Source organism: Hippocampus bargibanti, linkage group LG19 (assembly GCF_051943395.1).
Source record: "Hippocampus bargibanti isolate YZ-2025 linkage group LG19, ASM5194339v1, whole genome shotgun sequence".
Classification (NCBI taxonomy): Eukaryota; Metazoa; Chordata; class Actinopteri; order Syngnathiformes; family Syngnathidae; genus Hippocampus; species Hippocampus bargibanti.
Genome location: NC_142752.1, coordinates 1,384,697 through 1,403,984, shown reverse-complemented (window position 1 = coordinate 1,403,984; position 19,288 = coordinate 1,384,697). Strand labels below are relative to the sequence as shown.

The 19,288-nt window shown below is 38.5% G+C and overlaps 2 protein-coding genes and 1 long non-coding RNA gene across 7 annotated transcripts in view; 2 read left to right on the top strand and 1 right to left on the bottom strand.

The window, feature by feature from the left end:
* LOC148883496 (serine/threonine-protein kinase pdik1l-B) overlaps positions 1-4,992 on the top strand; it is a 32,756-nt gene extending 27,764 nt beyond the window's left edge. For 4 of the 5 annotated variants that reach the window (XM_089022719.1, XM_089022721.1, XM_089022718.1 and 1 more), the window contains 2 exons: positions 4,102-4,172; positions 4,854-4,982. The gene's annotated coding sequence lies outside the window, so the exon portion shown is untranslated. Of the gene's footprint in view, positions 1-4,101; positions 4,173-4,853 lie in introns of all 5 variants that reach the window. The other variant, XM_089022720.1, reaches the window with a different exon arrangement.
* elp3 (elongator acetyltransferase complex subunit 3) lies at positions 2,540-19,226 on the bottom strand. Its single transcript, XM_089022714.1, has 15 exons — positions 19,075-19,226; positions 18,839-18,938; positions 17,620-17,758; positions 17,438-17,508; positions 16,982-17,045; positions 16,592-16,660; positions 16,328-16,482; positions 11,314-11,475; positions 11,079-11,205; positions 7,334-7,527; positions 6,107-6,197; positions 5,109-5,174; positions 4,816-5,043; positions 4,079-4,160; positions 2,540-3,055 (listed from the first exon to the last, which is right to left on the bottom strand). The coding sequence occupies exons 1-15, from the start codon at positions 19,094-19,096 to the stop codon at positions 2,973-2,975; spliced, it is 1,653 nt and encodes a 550-aa protein (XP_088878840.1). The 5' UTR covers positions 19,097-19,226; the 3' UTR covers positions 2,540-2,972.
* On the top strand, positions 5,198-16,320 carry LOC148883495 (uncharacterized). Its single transcript, XR_016118551.1, has 4 exons — positions 5,198-6,048; positions 6,152-6,308; positions 13,846-14,055; positions 16,023-16,320. It is a non-coding gene; the product is annotated as an uncharacterized LOC148883495 (long non-coding RNA).
* Positions 19,227-19,288: the final 62 nt, after the last annotated feature.

Genomic DNA, 19,288 nt, shown 5'->3' with positions numbered 1-19,288 from the left:
TATAATAATAATCCATTTCATTTCTAAGCGCCTTTCAAAACTCTCAAGGTCACTCTACAGTCACAGGATCAGTTTTTCTGTGGGTGAGCAGCGGCAGTCACACGCGCCAGCGTTCACTCAACCCGAAAGTAACCCAAACAGATAGAAAGCTATCTCACGAGCTAATGGATAGCTAATAGCTAGATAGATAGCCAGCTATATAACAAATGGAGCGCTAGCTAGCTCGATAGCTAATAGATAGATTTGCAAAAATGTGTTCACTCCAGTGCCAGGGTACGATATCTATGCCTCCCTTCAAAATAAAACACAATAAATAAATTGATTGATTTAGTTTAAAAAAGCATAGATATTGTACGTGCACTGGAGTGAACACATTTTTGCACATCGTCTGGCAGTCAATGAGTTAAGCTAGTGGGGGCACCCGGACCATATCGCAGCATGGAATTTGTTTTTGTTTGTTTGTTTGTTGTTTTTTTTATTAGACTTAATCAATTGATTTATTTATTTTATTTTGGGCGGGGCATAGGTATCGTATTCTAGCACAGGAGTGAACAGATTTTTCCACATCGTCTAGTAGTAAATGAGTTAAGCTAGTGGGGGCACCTGGACCATATCGCAGCATGGAACTTTTTTTATTTTAATTTATTTATTTATCTATTTATTTGACTGGGCTTAATCAATCAATAGATTTATTTATTTATTTATTTTTTGGGGGGGGGGGGCATACATATCGTACCGTAGCACTGGAGTGAACACATTTTCGCACATCGTCTAGCAGTAAATGAGTTAAGCTAGTAGGGGCACCTGGACCATATCGCAGCATGGAATTTGTTTTTGTTTGTTTGTTTGTTTGTTGTTTTTTTTATTAGACTTAATCAATTGATTTATTTTATTTTGGGCGGGGCATAGATATCGTATTCTAGCACTGGAGTGAACAGATTTTTCCACATCGTCTAGTAGTAAATGAGTTAAGCTAGTGGGGGCACCTGGACCATATCGCAGCATGGAACTTTTTTTATTTTAATTTATTTATTTATCTATTTATTTGACTGGGCTTAATCAATCAATAGATTTATTTATTTATTTTTTTTTTGGGGGGGGGGGCATAGATATCGTACCGTAGCACTGGAGTGAACACATTTTCGCACATCGTCTAGCAGTAAATGAGTTAAGCTAGTAGGGGCACCTGGACCATATCGCAGCATGGAATTTTTTTTTTTTTTTAAACTAAATCAATCGATTTATTTATTTTACTTTACCTTATCGTATAGTCACCCCTGCCCTCTGGAAAAACCTCAACATGTCAAAGCGTAGATGAAACGACAACAAAAAAAGGTAGCTTCTTCTGGGTTACACCAGATAAATAAGGTCGCGGGTATCACTACAGTTGGCAGTAACCTGCTCTGTGGATGTCGCAAAGAAGATTAAACCAAAGTGTCTCCACGTACACACACAAAAAAAAAACACTCAGCAAGATCGAGACAGGTGGGAGGGAAACTCCTTTGCCATTTCACACTTGATAAGCACTGAGCTAAGGCAGAGAGACAAAGTGTGAATGTGGCCCCCCCAAGCTCAATGCGTCAGGACTGCAACGACAGTCACGACACGCCAGCTAGGAAATTACGCACGGCTCTTCCGATCGCCCCCCCTTCAGCCCCGACTTGAAATCGGAGACATTCCGCGTGAGGAATTAGTACTTTATCGCTCATCATGACAAAGGCATTCCATGAAATGTGGCTGGCTTAAAGCATTCAGTCAATTTTCCACCGACAGAAAGCGGATGGACTTGTAATTATGGAGGTTGGTGTCAAATGAGCCACTAAAACACTCTTATGGGGCAATCGTTGACAATGTCCCGTAAGGGGCTTCGGCATCGTCGTCATTGGGGGGGGGGGAGGAAATCACCTCAGCGCGGGGGAGAATGACCTTTTTTTGCAGTGTGGGTGTTTTATAATAATAATAATAAATAATAATGATACATTTAGCCCATCGAATGATGACAAAATCTGTCTTTACTCTTGTAATTCGCTAGCTAATGGCTATCGATTCATTAGCTAATAGCTAGCTGTTTGCTAGCTAGCTATTAGCTATCTATTCGCTAGCTTAATAGCTAGCTGTTTGCTGGCTAGCTATTAGCTATCTATTCGCTAGCTATTAGTTATCGAACTACCTACCTATTTAAAATTGCATTTCTGTGTAGCTTTCTCTTGTTTCTATTTATAATTGTATTTTATTTATGATTTTATTTATTATAATACCCATGCTTGTCTGTGACTGTAAAGTCTCCTTGAGAGCTTTGAAAGGCGCTTAAAATGTTATGTATTATTATGATTATTATTATCTATTCGCTAGCTGATGGCTATCTATTCGCTAGCTAGCTAGCTCGCTATCTGCTTGAGTCACTTCGGGGTTGAGTGAACGCTCGCGTGTAAGTTTGCCGCTGCTCACCCACAGACAAAAGTTAATGTCCTCAAAGCATCCTTTTCAGCAGTGTATCAGGGACGATGTTCACATCTAGTAACCTATGCAAAGTCGGTGATCAAATTGTGATGTTTTCCACTTTATTCTTCAAAAAAAAATGCTTACATGGCAAAAATAATTAAATTGAATAGATCCATGAAATTCAATACAAAAAAATGACAACAGCCGTCAATAATCGCATCTAAATAAAAAAGAAATATCATAATTACACACCAGCTAGCAGGTCAGGACCTTATTTTGGCGTGGAATATTAATAGCCACTTTGCTCATAATGGGCTCTCATCGGCGTGATTGTTTAAAAGCGGCCGCTCGTCCTGCTTAAATGAATTCTAATTACGCGCCTGTCTTATTGATAAACACAGTTGAGGCAGCAGGTAGCCGATAAGGAAGAACGGCAACAACCCTAATGCTGTTTTCCATAAACAACCTGGCATATCAAATTTAATAACTAAAGGCACAAAATATTCTGTAACCGGGTAAGTTTAGTTCAATTAGGGTTCACGGAGAAGCTTGACCATATATGGTCCTTCCAGGTCGTAACCCATCTTCCTGTAGTAGTTTCTTGTTCCGACGCCTGGAAAGGAAAAGAAAAAAAAAAACAACTAAGTTGAACCCTGTACTTAGAGTACTCATCAAGTAACTTGCTTTGTGGTGACAATGATGTGAAGCTATTATTGTTACAGCTGCATCTGTTGTGAAAGCGTTATGTAAATTACGGATGTATTGTATTGTATTCTAATAATAATAATACATTAAATTGAAAAGCGCCTTTCAAAACTCTCAAGGTCACTTTACAGTCACAGGATCAGTTTTCCTGCGCGTGAGCAGCGGCAGCCACACGCGTCAGCGTTCATTCAACCCGGAAGTAAATAGATAGAAAGCTAGCTAGCTAATAGATAGTCAATAGGTAGACAGACAACTAGCGATATAATTAATAGATAGCTAGCTAGCAGGCCAGTTAGCCAATAGATAGACAGCTATATAACTAATTTCTATTTATATTTCCTATAAGCTATCTCGCTAGATTGCTATCTATTAGCGATATAGCTAGCTACCTAGCTATTTGATTCAGGAAACATATTAGCTAGCTAGCTATCTATTAGCTGTCTAGCTATCTATTATCCAACTAGCTAGCTTTCTATCTTTTTGAGTTATTCCGGGTGGAGTGAACGCTGGTGTGTGTGGCTGCCGCTGCTCACCCACAGAAAAACTTATCCTGTTGCTGTAAAGTGACATTGAGGGTTTTGAAAGGCGCTTATAAATTAAATGTATTATTATTATCATTATTAATACATAGCCAGCCAGATAGCTAGCTACCCGCCCGATTAGCTAATAGACAGCAAATGGATAGCTAATAGAAAGCTGATAGATAGCCAGCTACACAGCTAGAACACTAGCTATATGACTAATAGATAGCCAGCCAGCCAGCCAGCTAGCTAGATGGCCAGTTAGCTAATTGATAGCTATTAGAAAGCTAATAGATAGACAATTAGCTATATAACTAATAGATAGCCAGTCAGATAGCTAGCTAGCCGGCCAGTTAGCTAATACAGTGCCTTGCAAAAGTAGCTAAAACGATTCTGTTCTGGGATCTAACCTGAGATGACGGCTAATTTGTAGGAGCCGTGTTCATCCGTGGCAATTCTCTCCGCTTCTTCCATCAGCATCATCCCGAATCCCTGATCAATAAGGTCAGTTCAAGTTCACCTCAACTCCAACAGCGACACCTGTATCCTTTTACATTGATACCTTGGCTTACGAACTTAATTGGTTCCCAGACAGAGTGTGTAAGGCGAAAAGTGTGTATCCCAAATATTAATTTCCCATAGGAAACCATTAAAATGAGAATAATCCGTTCCCATGTTCCCTTGCTTGTCTTTTCATTTCAAATTGAATTGATGGCTAGTGCGGGTTATTTGTGCAGCCTGATTGATGGGAATTTTAACCTTGCAGTCTACACTCTGCCTTTGAACTATCAACATTGAAACGAGTCCAAATGTCACTGTTTTCTATCCATTTTGTCACCCTCTCTGTCGTCTGCCTGTCTCTTTACTGTTTAAACCACCTCCCCTCACTGTTGCGTTCTTGACCAATCACGTGGCTTTAACCGAAAACTGGGGGCGGGGAATAGAGGACAAAAACAAGTCAGCTGCCATTTTGTTGTTAGAAGAACGGGCTCGTTCGCAAACGACACATCACTCATTTTAGCAGCTCTGTGTGTATCTCGAAAAATAGTTTGTATGCCAAGGTAAAATTTTCATGCGTTTAACGTTCGTAAACGTAACCAAGGGGTTCGTAAACCGACGTATCACTGTATTTTTGTGACTCACGTACCTGATGTTGAAACTTGCTGGGATCCCGGCTACTTACAGGGACCACGCTGCCGTAAACGTGCAATTCGCGGACGATGGACACGCCCCCTTTCAGTTCCGGTCGGAAGGACTGCGGCGAGCAGCGGCGCAGGCGAAGAAGTCCGATCAGAATATCCTGCTCGGGGTCTTCATAAGAGAGGAAGGTCTCCCAGCTCCCGTTGGCCACGTAGTCCCTGCGCACCAGCTCCACCTAAACACGGCATGTTAACGCGGTCGCCATCGTTCTCGGACCGTTTCCGGGATGCTTTCGCCTACCTGGTACGGTCGAACTTTGTGGTGAATCTCCTGAATGCCAACTTCTCTGGTTCGAACATCTCTACACTGCACATGAAGAATGAAAAAAAAGCAAGTATCGATAACTGGCTCCCGTATGAAAATCTGGGGGGGGGGTGTACTTATGCAACCTGCATATTGTAATAACGAATGATGCACATGCGTTCTTGGTGACTGCATTCCAGTGAGAAAATGATAATAATACATTTCATTTATAAGCGCCTTTCAAAACTGTCAAGGTCACTTTACAGTCAGTTTTATTTTCTGTGGGTGAGCAGTGGCAGCCACACGTGCCAGCGTTTCCTCAACCCGGAAAAAACTCAAATAGATCCAAAGCTCGTTAGATAGCTAGCGAGATATTTAATTGATAGCTAGATAGCTAATAGGTAGCTAAATAGCAGCTAGCCAGATAGAGAGCTAATAGACAGTAAATGTATAAAAAAAATAGATAGCCAGCCAGATAGCTAGCTCATAGACCAAATAGATAGCCAGTGAGGTAGCCAGCCAGATAGCTAGCTAATAGAGAGCAAATAGATAGCCACCTCGGTAGCCAGCCAGATCGCTAGCTAATAGACAGCAAATAGATAGCCAGCTAGGTAGCATGTGCGTTCTTGGTGACTGCATTCCGGTGAGAAAGTGATCATATTTCATGCTTGCTTTGTCACGCAGAAGCGAATTAAAGGTAAAGTTAGCCGATGGGATGTCGGAGGTTGCTAGCAGGTCCTAAGGGAGAGTCTGGAGGTGCAGGTGTTTTCCGTCGGAATGAACTCAGGGAAAAAGTTACTTTGCTTCCCATTCTTTGCTCCATTGATTGCAATCTATTCTCGGCGGCTTTATAAATCTGTCATCTTCTCCTTCCGCAGGCAAATACCGCCGTTAGCATCAATTTGATCGATGCGACAGAAGTCTTGGGTGATACCCGGTGAGTGTTTGCACTCCTTTTTGGAAAGTCTTTTAAGTTTTTAATAGGGGCGTCTCACCTCAGTGCCCATATCCTTCATCCTGGCTATTGCCAACTCTCGCAGGTTTCCGTGCTCCACTCCAGAGCTCACCAATGGCATTGGGATGTCCCTAATGGGCGGATATGGAACAAATGACTTCGGGAAAGCAAAAAATCCTGAACAGACTCTCGAGAAAATGATGGTGGGCATCGTCGGGTATGAAATCAAGCCAAAAAAAAATGTAAGTAAACTTCAAATATGAATGTGTTTTGACCCATACGACTGAAAACTACATACTGTTGCTCTCGGTTTGAATTTTGACCTTTAATCGCTTTTGTTCAGAATAGCTTCTTGGTAGTATGAATACAAAATCAATCAGGAGCGAGTTCGTATAGCTACATCGGAGCTAAATAACTATGAAATCAAGCTAAATAATGCTTGTACAGATAATAGAGGACAAAATAATCATTTCGGCATGTGTGCACAGAGTGGGATTTGTACAGCGCAGCCAGTTTTCAATAGACAACAATATATACAGTGATACCTCTGCTTACGAACGTTAAATTCGCGAGAATATAATCTTGGCATACAAACTATTTTTTTGGGAAAAACACGAGAGAGTGACAAAATGGATAGAAAACAGTCAAATTTGGACTCATTTCAACTTTCTCGATAGTTCAAAGGCAGAGTGTAGACTGCAAGGTTAAAATATCCCATCAATCAGGCTCCACAAATAACCCACACAAGCCATCTGTACAATTTGAAGAGAACATACAAGCAAGGGAACCAGCTATTAATGAAGTTTCGAGTGTGTCATCTGTTGCTGTTGCAATATCACAACTTTTAAGATGTACAACCCAGAGCTCCTTGAGACACTTTATGCAAAAAGCTATCCATTCCATCAACGACCATCACAAAGGTAAATAAACCGACTATTATACAGTACAGTGTATTTCTTTAATTACAATACTATAGCACATATATATTATACACAAAATAAGGTATATTGTGTGTAATTTTTAGGCTTATTTAGTTGAAAATTGTGTTTTATGGGCAGCTGGGAACGGATTATTCTCATTTTAATGGTTTCCTATGGGAAAGTAATATTTGGAATACACACTTTTCGCCTTACACACAGTTTCTGCGATCCAATTAAGTTCGGAAGCCAAGCTATCACTGTATATATATGTTTTTAGCAAAAGCTTTGGCTAGTTGTTCGAATGCCGTTGTTCTGATCAAACCAACGATCGGCTAGCGTTTCTTTACCTCTGCACACGATAAACTCTCGTCCAGGGCGGCACCAGCGCCAGGATTCGCGCCACCAGGTCGACCAGAGTGCTGGGCGTGTAGCTCTTATAGCGGCCAGTCTTCCACAACTCGTAGAGACCCGTACCCCGAATCACCAAAGTCGGGTAGAGCTTTAAACCGTCGGGCCTGAAGGCCGGATTCTCAAAAAACTCCTGCAATCGGTGTTGTTGGTTAGATTCCCAAAAATCCGGACCATTACACACGAGAACCCCTTTTCAATCAATGCTGTATGTATAAACATAAAAAAACAAGACATAACCAATAAGTCGTTATTATTATTATTATTATTATTATTATTATTATTATTATCATTATTATTATTATCATTATTATTATTGTTATTATTATTATTATTATTATTCTCATTATTATCGTTATCGTTATTATTATTATTGTTGTTATTGTTATTCTTCTTATTATTATTATTACTTTATTATTGTTTTATTATTTTTTATTCTTATTCTTGTTCTTATTATTTTATTAGTATTATAGTTATTATTATTATTTTATTATTATTATTATTATCATTATCACTATTATTATTAGTATTATTATTATTACCATCATCATTATTATTGTTATTATTATCGTTATTATTATTATTATTATTATCGTTATTATTATTATTATTGTTGTTATTGTTATTATTCTTCTTATTATTATTACTTTATTATTATGTTTTATTATTTTTGTATTCTTATTCTTGTTCTTATTATTTTATTAGTATTAGTTATTATTATTATTTTATTATTATTATTATTATTATTATCATTATCACTATTATTATTATTATTGTTATTGTTATTCTTCTTATTATTATTATCACTTTATTATTATGTTTTTTTGAATTCTTATTCTTATTATTATTTTTTATTATTATTATTATTATTATTATTATGATCAAAAAGGGTTTCAATCGCTGAAAAGAACCAACCGCATTATGCCAAAGCTACGCAGCAGCTAAGACTTATTCAGTCAACCTCAACCGATCAGGCGATATGGAACGCTGTCGTCAATCAATATGATTTTTTTTCTTACACCAACTACACGGCTAAAAGTTTGAAAAGTATTGCGAAACTCTCTTGTCATCACTCTCCTCCCACGTTGCTGCTGCGCACTCGACCTCATCCGAGTCGGAATGAAGCCATATTATAGTCTTCCCTATAAAAATGTCTCAATATTATCCGGCCCGGTTTTTTTAAACTCTGATATTATTTAGTACTCATATCATCGCTCTTGCCGCGTAAAGGAACAGGACGCCTCTCTCTGGACAGAGAGCATCTGTAAAATAGAGATAAAGTGAGAGAGAGAGAGAGAGAGGGATAGCAGGCTAGAAGGGGAATTGTAATTGAATTTCACTATCAGGACAACCGCGCCGGGTGGGGAGACGCGAGGAGTTGTGCGACGGTGACTGGCATCCGGTCTGACGGCTGCGTCTCTTAGAAATTCAATACATTGGATTATTATTATTATTATTATTATTATTATTATTATTATGACCAAAAAAAAAATCATATCCGGCTTTGGTCTGGCTCATTACGACTGTAGCGGCAATGAGGCAGCGATTCAATTTGCAAAGAGCCTCTCCATTGATCTTAAATCTTTCGGCTGGAATCTCATCTGACGCTTGCGTCACGGACGCAAACGTTTGATAGGCTCTCGTCAATTAGATGACACAAATACATATTTTCCTCCTCCTTTAATTGATTGCAAACATGTATGCTTTCCTCTTCAGAACTATTTGAATCATATGAGGAACAAGAAAGCATGTTCTCTCAATCTGAAGCCATTGTTTTGATTCTAGAGCAAGGCACAGACGTTCTGGCGTGACATCACGAGCAAGGGGGCGGGACTTTCTGAAACTCGCCATTTTGAAGTAGTTTTAGGACACTTTAAGTTATTTTTATTGGTGTTTTGCATTTAAAAAAATATCAGCCTGCGTGTTTTGGCTATTTTAGATGCGATAAAACGTTTTTCTGATATCAGTTAGGAAACAAAAAAATGGTGTCGGTTGTCCTTTAAGGTTTGCCCTACGTTTTTATTATATGTCGAGGGGAAATCCGGATTTGGAACTTTTGCACAAAGCAATTTTGCGGCTATAACTCACGACGTAAGAGATTAAAAAAAAATGGATTTAAAAACGTTCCAGGGTGTTGCAACACATTTGCATAAGAGCCGCCCGCAGGGGCGTGTCACACTCTCACATGGCGATTAATTACACGCCTGTTTTGCATCAGTGCATTTTTTTAATATTATTATTTTTGTTCACGAGAGAAGGAAAAATGTCAAAGCGAGTTGGCGCTATCCTACAGTCACGCTGCGTTCAGATTCGTCACGTTCGCATGAAATGTGTGTTTGCAATCAGAGCGGCGGAGCGCGCTTGCCGCTGACAGACATCTGACAAAACCACCTCACAGTCGGTCGGGACTGACGCCGTTGCTATTTTGGATTCCACATCAAGGACTTTTTTTTTTTTTTGACACCGTACCACCGCGCGCCGAGTCGTAATGACGCGTGGTGAGGCAGAGCCAAACGAGACGTGGCGACGGCGCCAACGACAAAGCTAATTGAGGTGAGGTATCACCTTAATGTTTGGCGGCGTACCCACTTGATGAAAAAGTCACACAAAAAATCGGCAGGGACTAAAAAATTGCATTGGGAAAAAAGAAGCCATTTTGAAAATGTCGTAGTCAGGGGTGTCCAAACATTTTTGCAAAAGGGGCCAAATTCGGTGCGTTAAAAATGTAAGGGGGGGCGAGGCGTTCTTTATATATAACAACCATGACTTGAAATGAATTTGAGTTGTTACATATTTCAGTGAATAAATAGTCCAATTTCCAATCATCTTTCCTACTTTTAATTGTGGCCATTTTAGAACAATTTAAAAACTGATAGAAAATCGCCATTTTAGAAAATTTGTGAACAGTTTAGGAAATCACCATTTTAGAATTTAAAAAAAATTAAATTAGAAAATCGCCATTTTAGAAAATTGTAAATATTTTAGAAAATTGTAAACATTTTAGAAAATTAGTAAACACTTGAGAAATCGCCATTTTAGAAATGTTTTGAAAATCACCATATTAGAAAATGTGTAAATATTTTAGGAAATCGCCATTTTAGAAAATTTGTAATACATTTTTGAAAATATGTAAAAAAACAAAAAAAAAAAACAAATCACAATTTTAGAACATTTATAAACATTTTAGGAAATTTTAATTTTTTTTAGAAAATATGCATTTTAGAAAATTTGTAAAAAAACTGAAAATCACCACTTTAGAAAAAAAAAAAAAATGAACATCAGCATTTTAGAATATTTGTAAAAAAAAAGTGAAAAATCACCATTTTAGAAAATGTGTAAAACATTTTAGAAAATCGCCATTTTAGAAAATTAGAAGAAAAAAAAATGAAAATCACGATTTTAGAAAATAAAAAAAAATTGAACATCAGCATTTTAGAATATTTGTAAAAAAAAAAAAGTGAAAAATCACCATTTTAGAAAATTAGAAGAAAAAAAAGTGAAAATCACTATTTTAGAAGTGCGGCCCGCACTTTGGACACGCTCGTTTACCTGTAATTTCAAGTTTACAAGCAGATAGCTGCCCATGTCACACGCTTCGTAACACCCTCAGCTGTTGTTTAAGCGCCATATAAATCACTATGTATTGTATTCCTCGGACTAATCATAAACAACGTAGACACTTACAATGAACTGCTCCACATCTCTCTCAATGCCGACGTTGGGCAGGTCGGGCATCATATGGGCCACCACTTTGAATCCGGCGTCTTTTGCCAGGTGGAAAGACTCGCACACGGCTCGAACCGTGTGGCCCCTGTCGCGGCATATTCATAAAAAAAAAAAAAAAAAAAACACCGCAAAAGGTCACGTCACGTCACTCAGTCCAGTTTTTCCTCCAGACTCTTGCAGCCACCCCACTGACCTGTTGGTATCTCTGGCCACATCTTCATACACACTCTGGACGCCGATCTCCAATCTGGTGCAGCCGTATGCTAGCATGTCACTCAAGTGGCGCTTGAGGCAGTAATCGGGTCGCGTTTCGATCGTGATTCCAACACACTTTGTGTTACTGCGTTCAGAGTACCTGGCATGTGGGTGCAGATATATATTAGTATATTTCATTACTACGCGTTACGGGATCAGTTTTTTTTCTGTGGGTGAGCAGTGGCAGCCAGCAGCGCCAGCGTTTACTCAACCCAGAAGTAACTCAAATAGATAGAAAGCGAGCTTGCTGGCCAATCATTAGCCAACAGATACTTAGCTAGATAGCCAGTCAGCTAGATAGCCAGCCTGCTAGATAGTGAATAGATAACTAGCTAGCCTGCTAGATAGTGAATAGAAAACTAGCTAGCCTGCTAGATAGTGAATAGATAGCTAGCTAGCCAGAAAGATAGCTAATAGATAGCAAATAGCTAGCAAGTGTTGATGATAATAATGACAATAATAACAATAATAAATTCACTCAACCCCAAAGTAACTCAAATAGATAAAAAGCTAGCTAGCTAATACATAGCCAATAGATAGATAGCTAGATAGCTATTAAGCAGATAGATAGCCAGCTAAACAGCTAATAGATAGCTATTAGATAGTCATAAGGTAGTCATTAGATAGCTAACCGAGATACCTATCCAGATAGCCAGCCAGCTAATAGATAGCGTTCACTCAACCCCAAAGTAACTCAGATAGAAAGCTAGCTAGCTAATATATAGCTAGATAGATAGCTATGAGCCAACAGATTAGCCAGCCAGCTAAGCAGCTAATAGATAGCAATTAGATAGCTAGCTAAATAGCCAGCTAGATAGCTAATAGATAGATAGCCAGCCAGCCAATAGATAGATAGCCAGATAACTAATTTGACAGCTAGCTAAATAGCATGCCAGCCAGCCAGACAGCTAACAGATTGCTAATATTCATATATATATTCAAATCAACATAATTTACCATTGTTTGACAGAGACAACATTAGCGGGGTAATTTAGCAACCTCAATTTACATGGCGAGTGCGTTCAAAGGCTCATTAATCGCAGCGTTAACATTAACCTCGCATTAAGGACATGCAAATGTAATAAAATTAATATGATAGCAAATTACCCCAAAAAAAAGTGTTTGCCAAGCAAATGTTAAACGAGATATTAATGAGTTGTTTGCGTTATTTATTTATTTTTTTTTCTCAAACGCCATCGGGAATAAACGATGGGGAAAGTTTGGTGGCTCGTACGGACGACGGTTATATGTAGTGTGAAAATATCGGAAGTTCAACGGTTAGCGAAGAAAGCGTCGTCAGCTAACTCGACATTTTTCAGCACGTTGTTTTGCTTTAACTGCCCTTGACTTGACGGGTTATGATGGTTGTAATTGCTCTCATTCCAGACCATAGTAGGGGGAGGGGCTTGAATAATGCCAATCCTGCTGATTAAGCCATTTGTATTAAATTCATTATTAAAAAAAAATACCCGAAGATAAATTATGTATGCTGTTGATGAAAAGGTTTCTTCAGCCGTCATCTGCACTTATTTGAAGGTGTCTGATGTTTCGCTTCTCATCCAAGAAGCTTCGTCAGCGAACTAACATTTTGCTGGTAGCTCTGGCCCTATATATATATATTCAGTGATACATTGGCGTATGAACTTAATTGGTTCCCAGAAAGTGTAGGGTGAAAAGTGTGTATTCCAAACATTAATTTCCCATAGGAAACCATTAAAATGAGAATGATCTGTTCCAAGGTCCCCATAAAACATAATTTTCTACTAAATAAGCCTTGAAACTAAACAAAATATTAAAATATATATATACCTTATTTATTACCTTAAATATACCTTATTTTATGTATAATAAATGTGCTATTGTATTGTAATTAAATACATAAACTGTGCTGTATACTAAAGTCGTTTTATGGACCTTTTTGATGGTCGTTGATGTAGTTGCCTCTTGATGATATCTGAGTGAAGTTGCCGTGCTTTTTCCGAGAACAAACGCACACCTCATTGGTGTTTTTTGATGACCTCCTTTTTCTGCTGGACTGTCATTTTCTTTTAATAATAAATAATAATAATAATAATAATACATTTTATTTCAAGCGCCTTTCAAAGCTCTCAAGGACACTTTACAGTCACAGACAAGCATGTCCTCTTCAGCTTAACACTAGCCTATGGTGAGGTCGTTTTCGGTCCCATAATCGCAAAAGTACTCCACTCGATATCAAACCACGTCTGCACTCAAAGAAAGGGGGTGACGAAAACTAGTCCGTCAGCCACCGTGGCGCTGTTCGACCGTCTAGTTTGTATGCCAAGATTATATTCTCGCAAATTTAATGTTCGTAAAGGCGAAAAGTTTGTTAGCTAAAGCGTCGGTAGGTATCACTGTCTCTCGTTTGCTTTCATTTTGTAATGACTATTTTATTAGCTTTTTTTTTTTTTTTTTTGGGCCCGTCTCACATATTCTTCTGATTCCGCAGGCGGCGGTCGTAAAAAGCCATCTTTTTACAATCTGCTGGTTGATCTCCACCAATTACGGGAGTTTGTGCTGCCTGGAGGACAATCGGATTGTGTGAAATGAATCAATAAGGGGGGGAGGGGGTTTAAAAAAAAAGAGGTCTATTATCTCGGGTGATGATCGCAACTGCACCTCATTGATGTGAAAAGATTTGAGAACGACGTGGTGAGAGGTGAGTGTCACACACACACATCATCCCATAAACACAAACATACAGCAGACACCACCTAGCCATAGCAATTATCGCAATCAAAGGATAACCACTGCCATTGTCTCAGCCTGACAACGGGTAGAAAGTTGCTTCCAGTGGTGAAAGAGAGCAATCGATCGTCATAATATATAAAATAATATAATAATAATAATTGTAGTAATAATAATAATAATAATATACGCATACTACTACTACTACTACTAATAATAATAATAATAATAATAATTTGTATTAACTCAAATAGATAGAAAGCTAGCTAGCTAGCTAATGGATACAATAATAATATAATCCATTTCTTTTCTAAGCACCTTTCAAAACTCTCAAGGTCACTTTACAGTCACAGGATCGTTTTTTCCGCGGTTGAGAAGCGGCAGCTCCATGCGCCAGCGTTCATTCAACCCGGAAGTAACTCAAATAGATAGAAAGCTAGCCAGCCAGCTAGCAGATAGCTAATAGATAGCCAATTAGACAGTTAGCTAACTAGCTAGATAGCCATATGGCTAATAAATCGCCAGCTACATAGCTAGCTAGCAAGATAGCTAATAATAATAATACATTTCATTTCTAAGCGCCTTTCAAAACTCTCAAGATAGCAAATAGATAGCTAGCCAGGTAGCTAGCAAATATATTTCCAGCTATGTAGCTAGCTTATTCGTCGTTCATGTCCTTATATGCCACATATCACAGAAGTTGATGCTATATTGCTTATTCTTTGCTTTGCTTACACGGCTGGAATCGATACGGAAGGACTTCTTTAATCGATTGCAAACATTTATGCTTTCCTCTTCAGAACTATTTGAATCATATTCATCACTGGATGAGTAACAAGAAAGGATGTTTTTCCGAATCTTTAAGTCATTTTTATTGGTGTTTTTGTTTGACTAAAAATATCAGCCTGCGTGTTTTGGGTATTTTAGATGCAATAAAACGTTTTTCTCATGTCGGTTAGTGATGGAGAATAAGAAGTTATCATATTTAATAGTCATATGCTTAGTCACCACGTGTGACTCGAATACACAAAAGCACAGACAACCTGGGGTCAATGTGAGGTCAACAGACACATCTTGTTAAATTGTCATCTTCATCTAGGAGATCTGGCCTTGGACAGAATTTAGGACTTGGGAAACTCCTTTTTCACCGAAGTAGTTTAAGACTTGAAAGCCCTTCACAGGAAGAGCTCATTAGCCAGGTTACAAATGTATCAGTTCATGGAAGAGAATGTTTTATTGCTTATAGCTGTTAGCGCTTAGAACGCCCAGGGATGCGGTATGCTAATCAAGAAAACTATGTTTTACTAATGTATGACTGAAATTTGCATATACTCTCAAGAAATAGCTTGGCAGAGGGCTGCGGAATTCAGACGTTTGTCATGAATGGCTGCGCGTCTCCGCCGACCGTAAAAAAAACAATCTTTCTGGTTCCGCAGTGTCCAATCGAACATCTCTGACAGTTAGGAAACAAAAAAGATGGTGTCGGTTGTCCTTTAACAAGGCCTGTTGATAGCTGATAAGCATTTTTTTTTTTTTAAAGCCACACTGCAAACACATACTTATGCTGGGAAAATGACGCACAACCAAAGTGCTCTCCTTGCTCTTATCAGTCTTTTAAAGGGATGTAAACAAACAGAATGCAGGGGCGAAAAAAAAAAATCTATTTATTTGGTCCAAATCATCTGATGTCGTCAGCTCCTGGAACAAATTGCTCATTCCACTTTTTTGACTTTGAATCTTTTCCCCAAGTCATTTGAAAAGTTGCGATTGGTCCATTCTGAGCAGGACTGGGCGCAATTTCATTCATAGATCAACACCTCGGTATAAGCGAGAAATCAATAGAAGCGGACCTAAAAACACTCCCAGAGATGCTCTTTTTTTTCTTCTTCTTTGATTTTCGATCAGACGTCTCATGGAGTTTTTTTTTTTTTTTTTCAGGTATTTGCTCCAAAAACATATGGAACACTCTCTAGGTGTGAGCGCGGATTCATCTCTATGTGGTCTGCAGTTGACTGGCAAGGGGTTCAGAATGTCCCCCAGCTATTATCCGAAGACGGCTGAATAGGCTCCACATAAGAATTTTCCTTCTTCTGTTAATAGCAAAGTGATCAGATAGTAAAACAGCTCCCTCTAGTGGACGGTCGACCAACATTCACTCGTTGCTCGATTTTGTTTTCATTTGCTGCTCTTATTCTTTCACTTTTGTGAAAAAAAAGTAATCCGATCAACTTTTTTTTTTGTACCTTACAGCCTCGGCCACATCATTTGAAGTATGTCCAGACAAAGCGTCGTGCAGATTGCGAATGAAGTAATCCCTGTAGTCTTCAGACAGAGCCATGAAGGTCCCACCCATCACAATGAACTCCACCTTATCCACACTGTGGCCAAGCTGCTTCAGCTGCAGATCACACAAAAAAAAAACATCGATATTGACGACAAATATATTTGAAGCATTTAGAAACGGCTTAATAAATTTAACGTGAAGGAACGTTAGAAGTATCACCAACCTGCTCCACGCGATGTCTGGTCTGAAGGTAGGGATCGTATCTCGCTCGAATGGCTCTCATTGAGGTGGGCTACGACAATGGGGAAAAAAAAAGCAATTCAAAATGTTTTAAAAGATAAGATAATAATGTTACCAAAACATTCATTTGGTCCGGGCTCTGTGTAACTAATTATCACCTTTATAATGCCAAATTTTGCATCATATACGCGCAAATGATCAATGAGTTTTCAGCATTTTAAGTTCGAAACATGAATGACTGAGGTCACTACAGAAAACCTTTATTCGTCCCACAATGGGGACAAGGGGTGAAAGGATAGATAACAAGTTATTCTAAGCATAGTAAAATAAAAATGTATACTGGAGTAAATATGATAATCTGGAAAAACTTTACCTCATAACCGGTGTAAGACTGTGTGGAGTATTCAAAGTCTGAATCCGGACCACCAGGGCAGTACCTATGAACACGGCTCATTATAATAATAGTAATCACAATTATAATAATATAATAAAAATAATAATAATAATACATTTCATTTATAAGCACCTTTCAAAACTCTCAAGGTCACTTTACAGTCACAGGATTAGTTTTTCTGTGGGTGAGCGGTGGCAGCCACACGCGCAAGCGTTGCCTCAACCAGGAAGTAACTCAAACAGATAGAAATCTAGCTAGCTAATAGATAGCCAACTAGCTAGCCATATAGCTAATAAAGAGCTAGCTAGCCAGCCAGATAGCTATAAAGATAATTGCTTTATTTATGTTAAGACCTCCAAATTTGCACAGATAATTCAAGTTGAATTTGTGTGTTTAGCTAAGAAAAAATACATTGGAGAGCAGCTGTCAACTTACACACAAATGTTGCCCGTGAAGCTAATGTGTGGACATCTGTGTGGTTTGCACATCACAGCGACAACTGCAATCTGTAACAATGGGGGAAAAAAAACTCCATATCAAAAACATTTTTCCCATGATATAATAGTGACGGAAGTGCAATGTCAACAATGTTAATGACATTTCAGAGATCTACGTACCCCACTGGCAGTGCGGATGGGTTTGGCTTTTAGTTTGGGTACCAAAGCACGGCGGTATTGTGGAGGAACAGCAGCGATAATATCCACCAAACGAGGTTGAGCCTCCAGGCCATATTTAGCAGACGTTTTTGTTTTCAATCTGTTGGAAAATAATTGAAAAGTGTAAATACAGCAGCTGCAACGGGGGAGAAACTGTAGTTTTATTTGTTGAAAGTGTATTATAACCGTACATTAGTTTCAAATTCATGATCGTAGGCTACCTGGCATTTTTCCCAATACTAATGTCCACTGACATCCAAGTTGACCATCTAATTCAGTCATTACAAAGGTAATAAAATGCCGATTCAATTTCTCAGAGAAATAAATCAAACACAGAGTTTGCTACTGTGCTTGTCGTTTGCAATGGCGAACAACCACATTACGTTATATGAAGAGCCTTTTTTTTCTTAATGCTTTGACGACCCAATTTTATCCAAGAGAAAATACCATTGGATCTCTTCTTTAAACGGTATCCTTCAATTTGTCATTACAGTACAAGGATTATAAATACAGTGAGACCTCAACTTCAAACTTTTTGTCTTACAAACGTCAAATTTATGAAAATTAAACCTTATAATAAGCACTATTTTCATAATACACACCCACCACGGCTGGCGGAGTGATCTTCGGCGGAAGCACACGACCGAACAGCACCAGAGGTTAAGTTACCAACAGTCCTTATGGAAGATGACTCTCCTTCCATAAGCCATCAACGACCATCAAAAAGGTAAATAAAACTTTATTTTATAGCACAGTTTATTTCTTTAATTACAGTCGTCATGTAATGCGCCTCTCTTTCCAAACAGCAATTCCCTTTGACCTCCAACGCCATTCCATCAAGCCATAAATGACCATCACAAATGTAAATAAAGTGACTTTATGATACAATGCAGTGTATTTCTTTCATTACAATACAATATCACATTTATTATACATAGAATAAGGTATGTTGTGTGTAGTTTTAAGGCTTATTTAGTTGAAAAGTATATTTTATGGAAACCCGGGAACGGATTATTCCCATTTTAATGGTTTCCTATGGTAATTTTTTTTTAAGATACACACTTTTCGCCTGACACACTCTGTCTGGGAACCAATTAAGTTCGCAAGTTGAGGTCTCACTGTAGTTTATTGCACAACGTCTTTGCCCAAACACCAAAAATACAATCTGCAAAGTGTATACTTGTTCAGGTTGATGTCTTTTCCCTCTTCGTGCGCTTCAACCAGTTGTTTGATGACATCGGCGATTGTCATCATCATCAGTTCAGCTCGACTGAGGTCACCTGTCAGAAAGAAATCCGTATTTATGAAAATGTACAACTTATTTATCAATTGAGAGCACCAACTACAGAAGAGAAATGACTTTCGTTCGCATTAGGAATAAGCTCCGGGAGCCTGTCGCTTTGACGATAAACTTACTCTTTTTCTTTGGCTTCCCCATTCCTCTTCGTCTTTTTTTTCGCCTAAAATTAATTATGATAAAGAACTTTGCAGACGCACAGTGCGATCACGCTTGCAGGCAAAAAGAGTAAACAACGTCACGTTGCATCAGAACACGGCTTAACGGTAAACAGTTGAAGGTGTCGTAAAATGGCGTAAAAGAAATACGCTTTAAAACCAATTAGCGCATTTT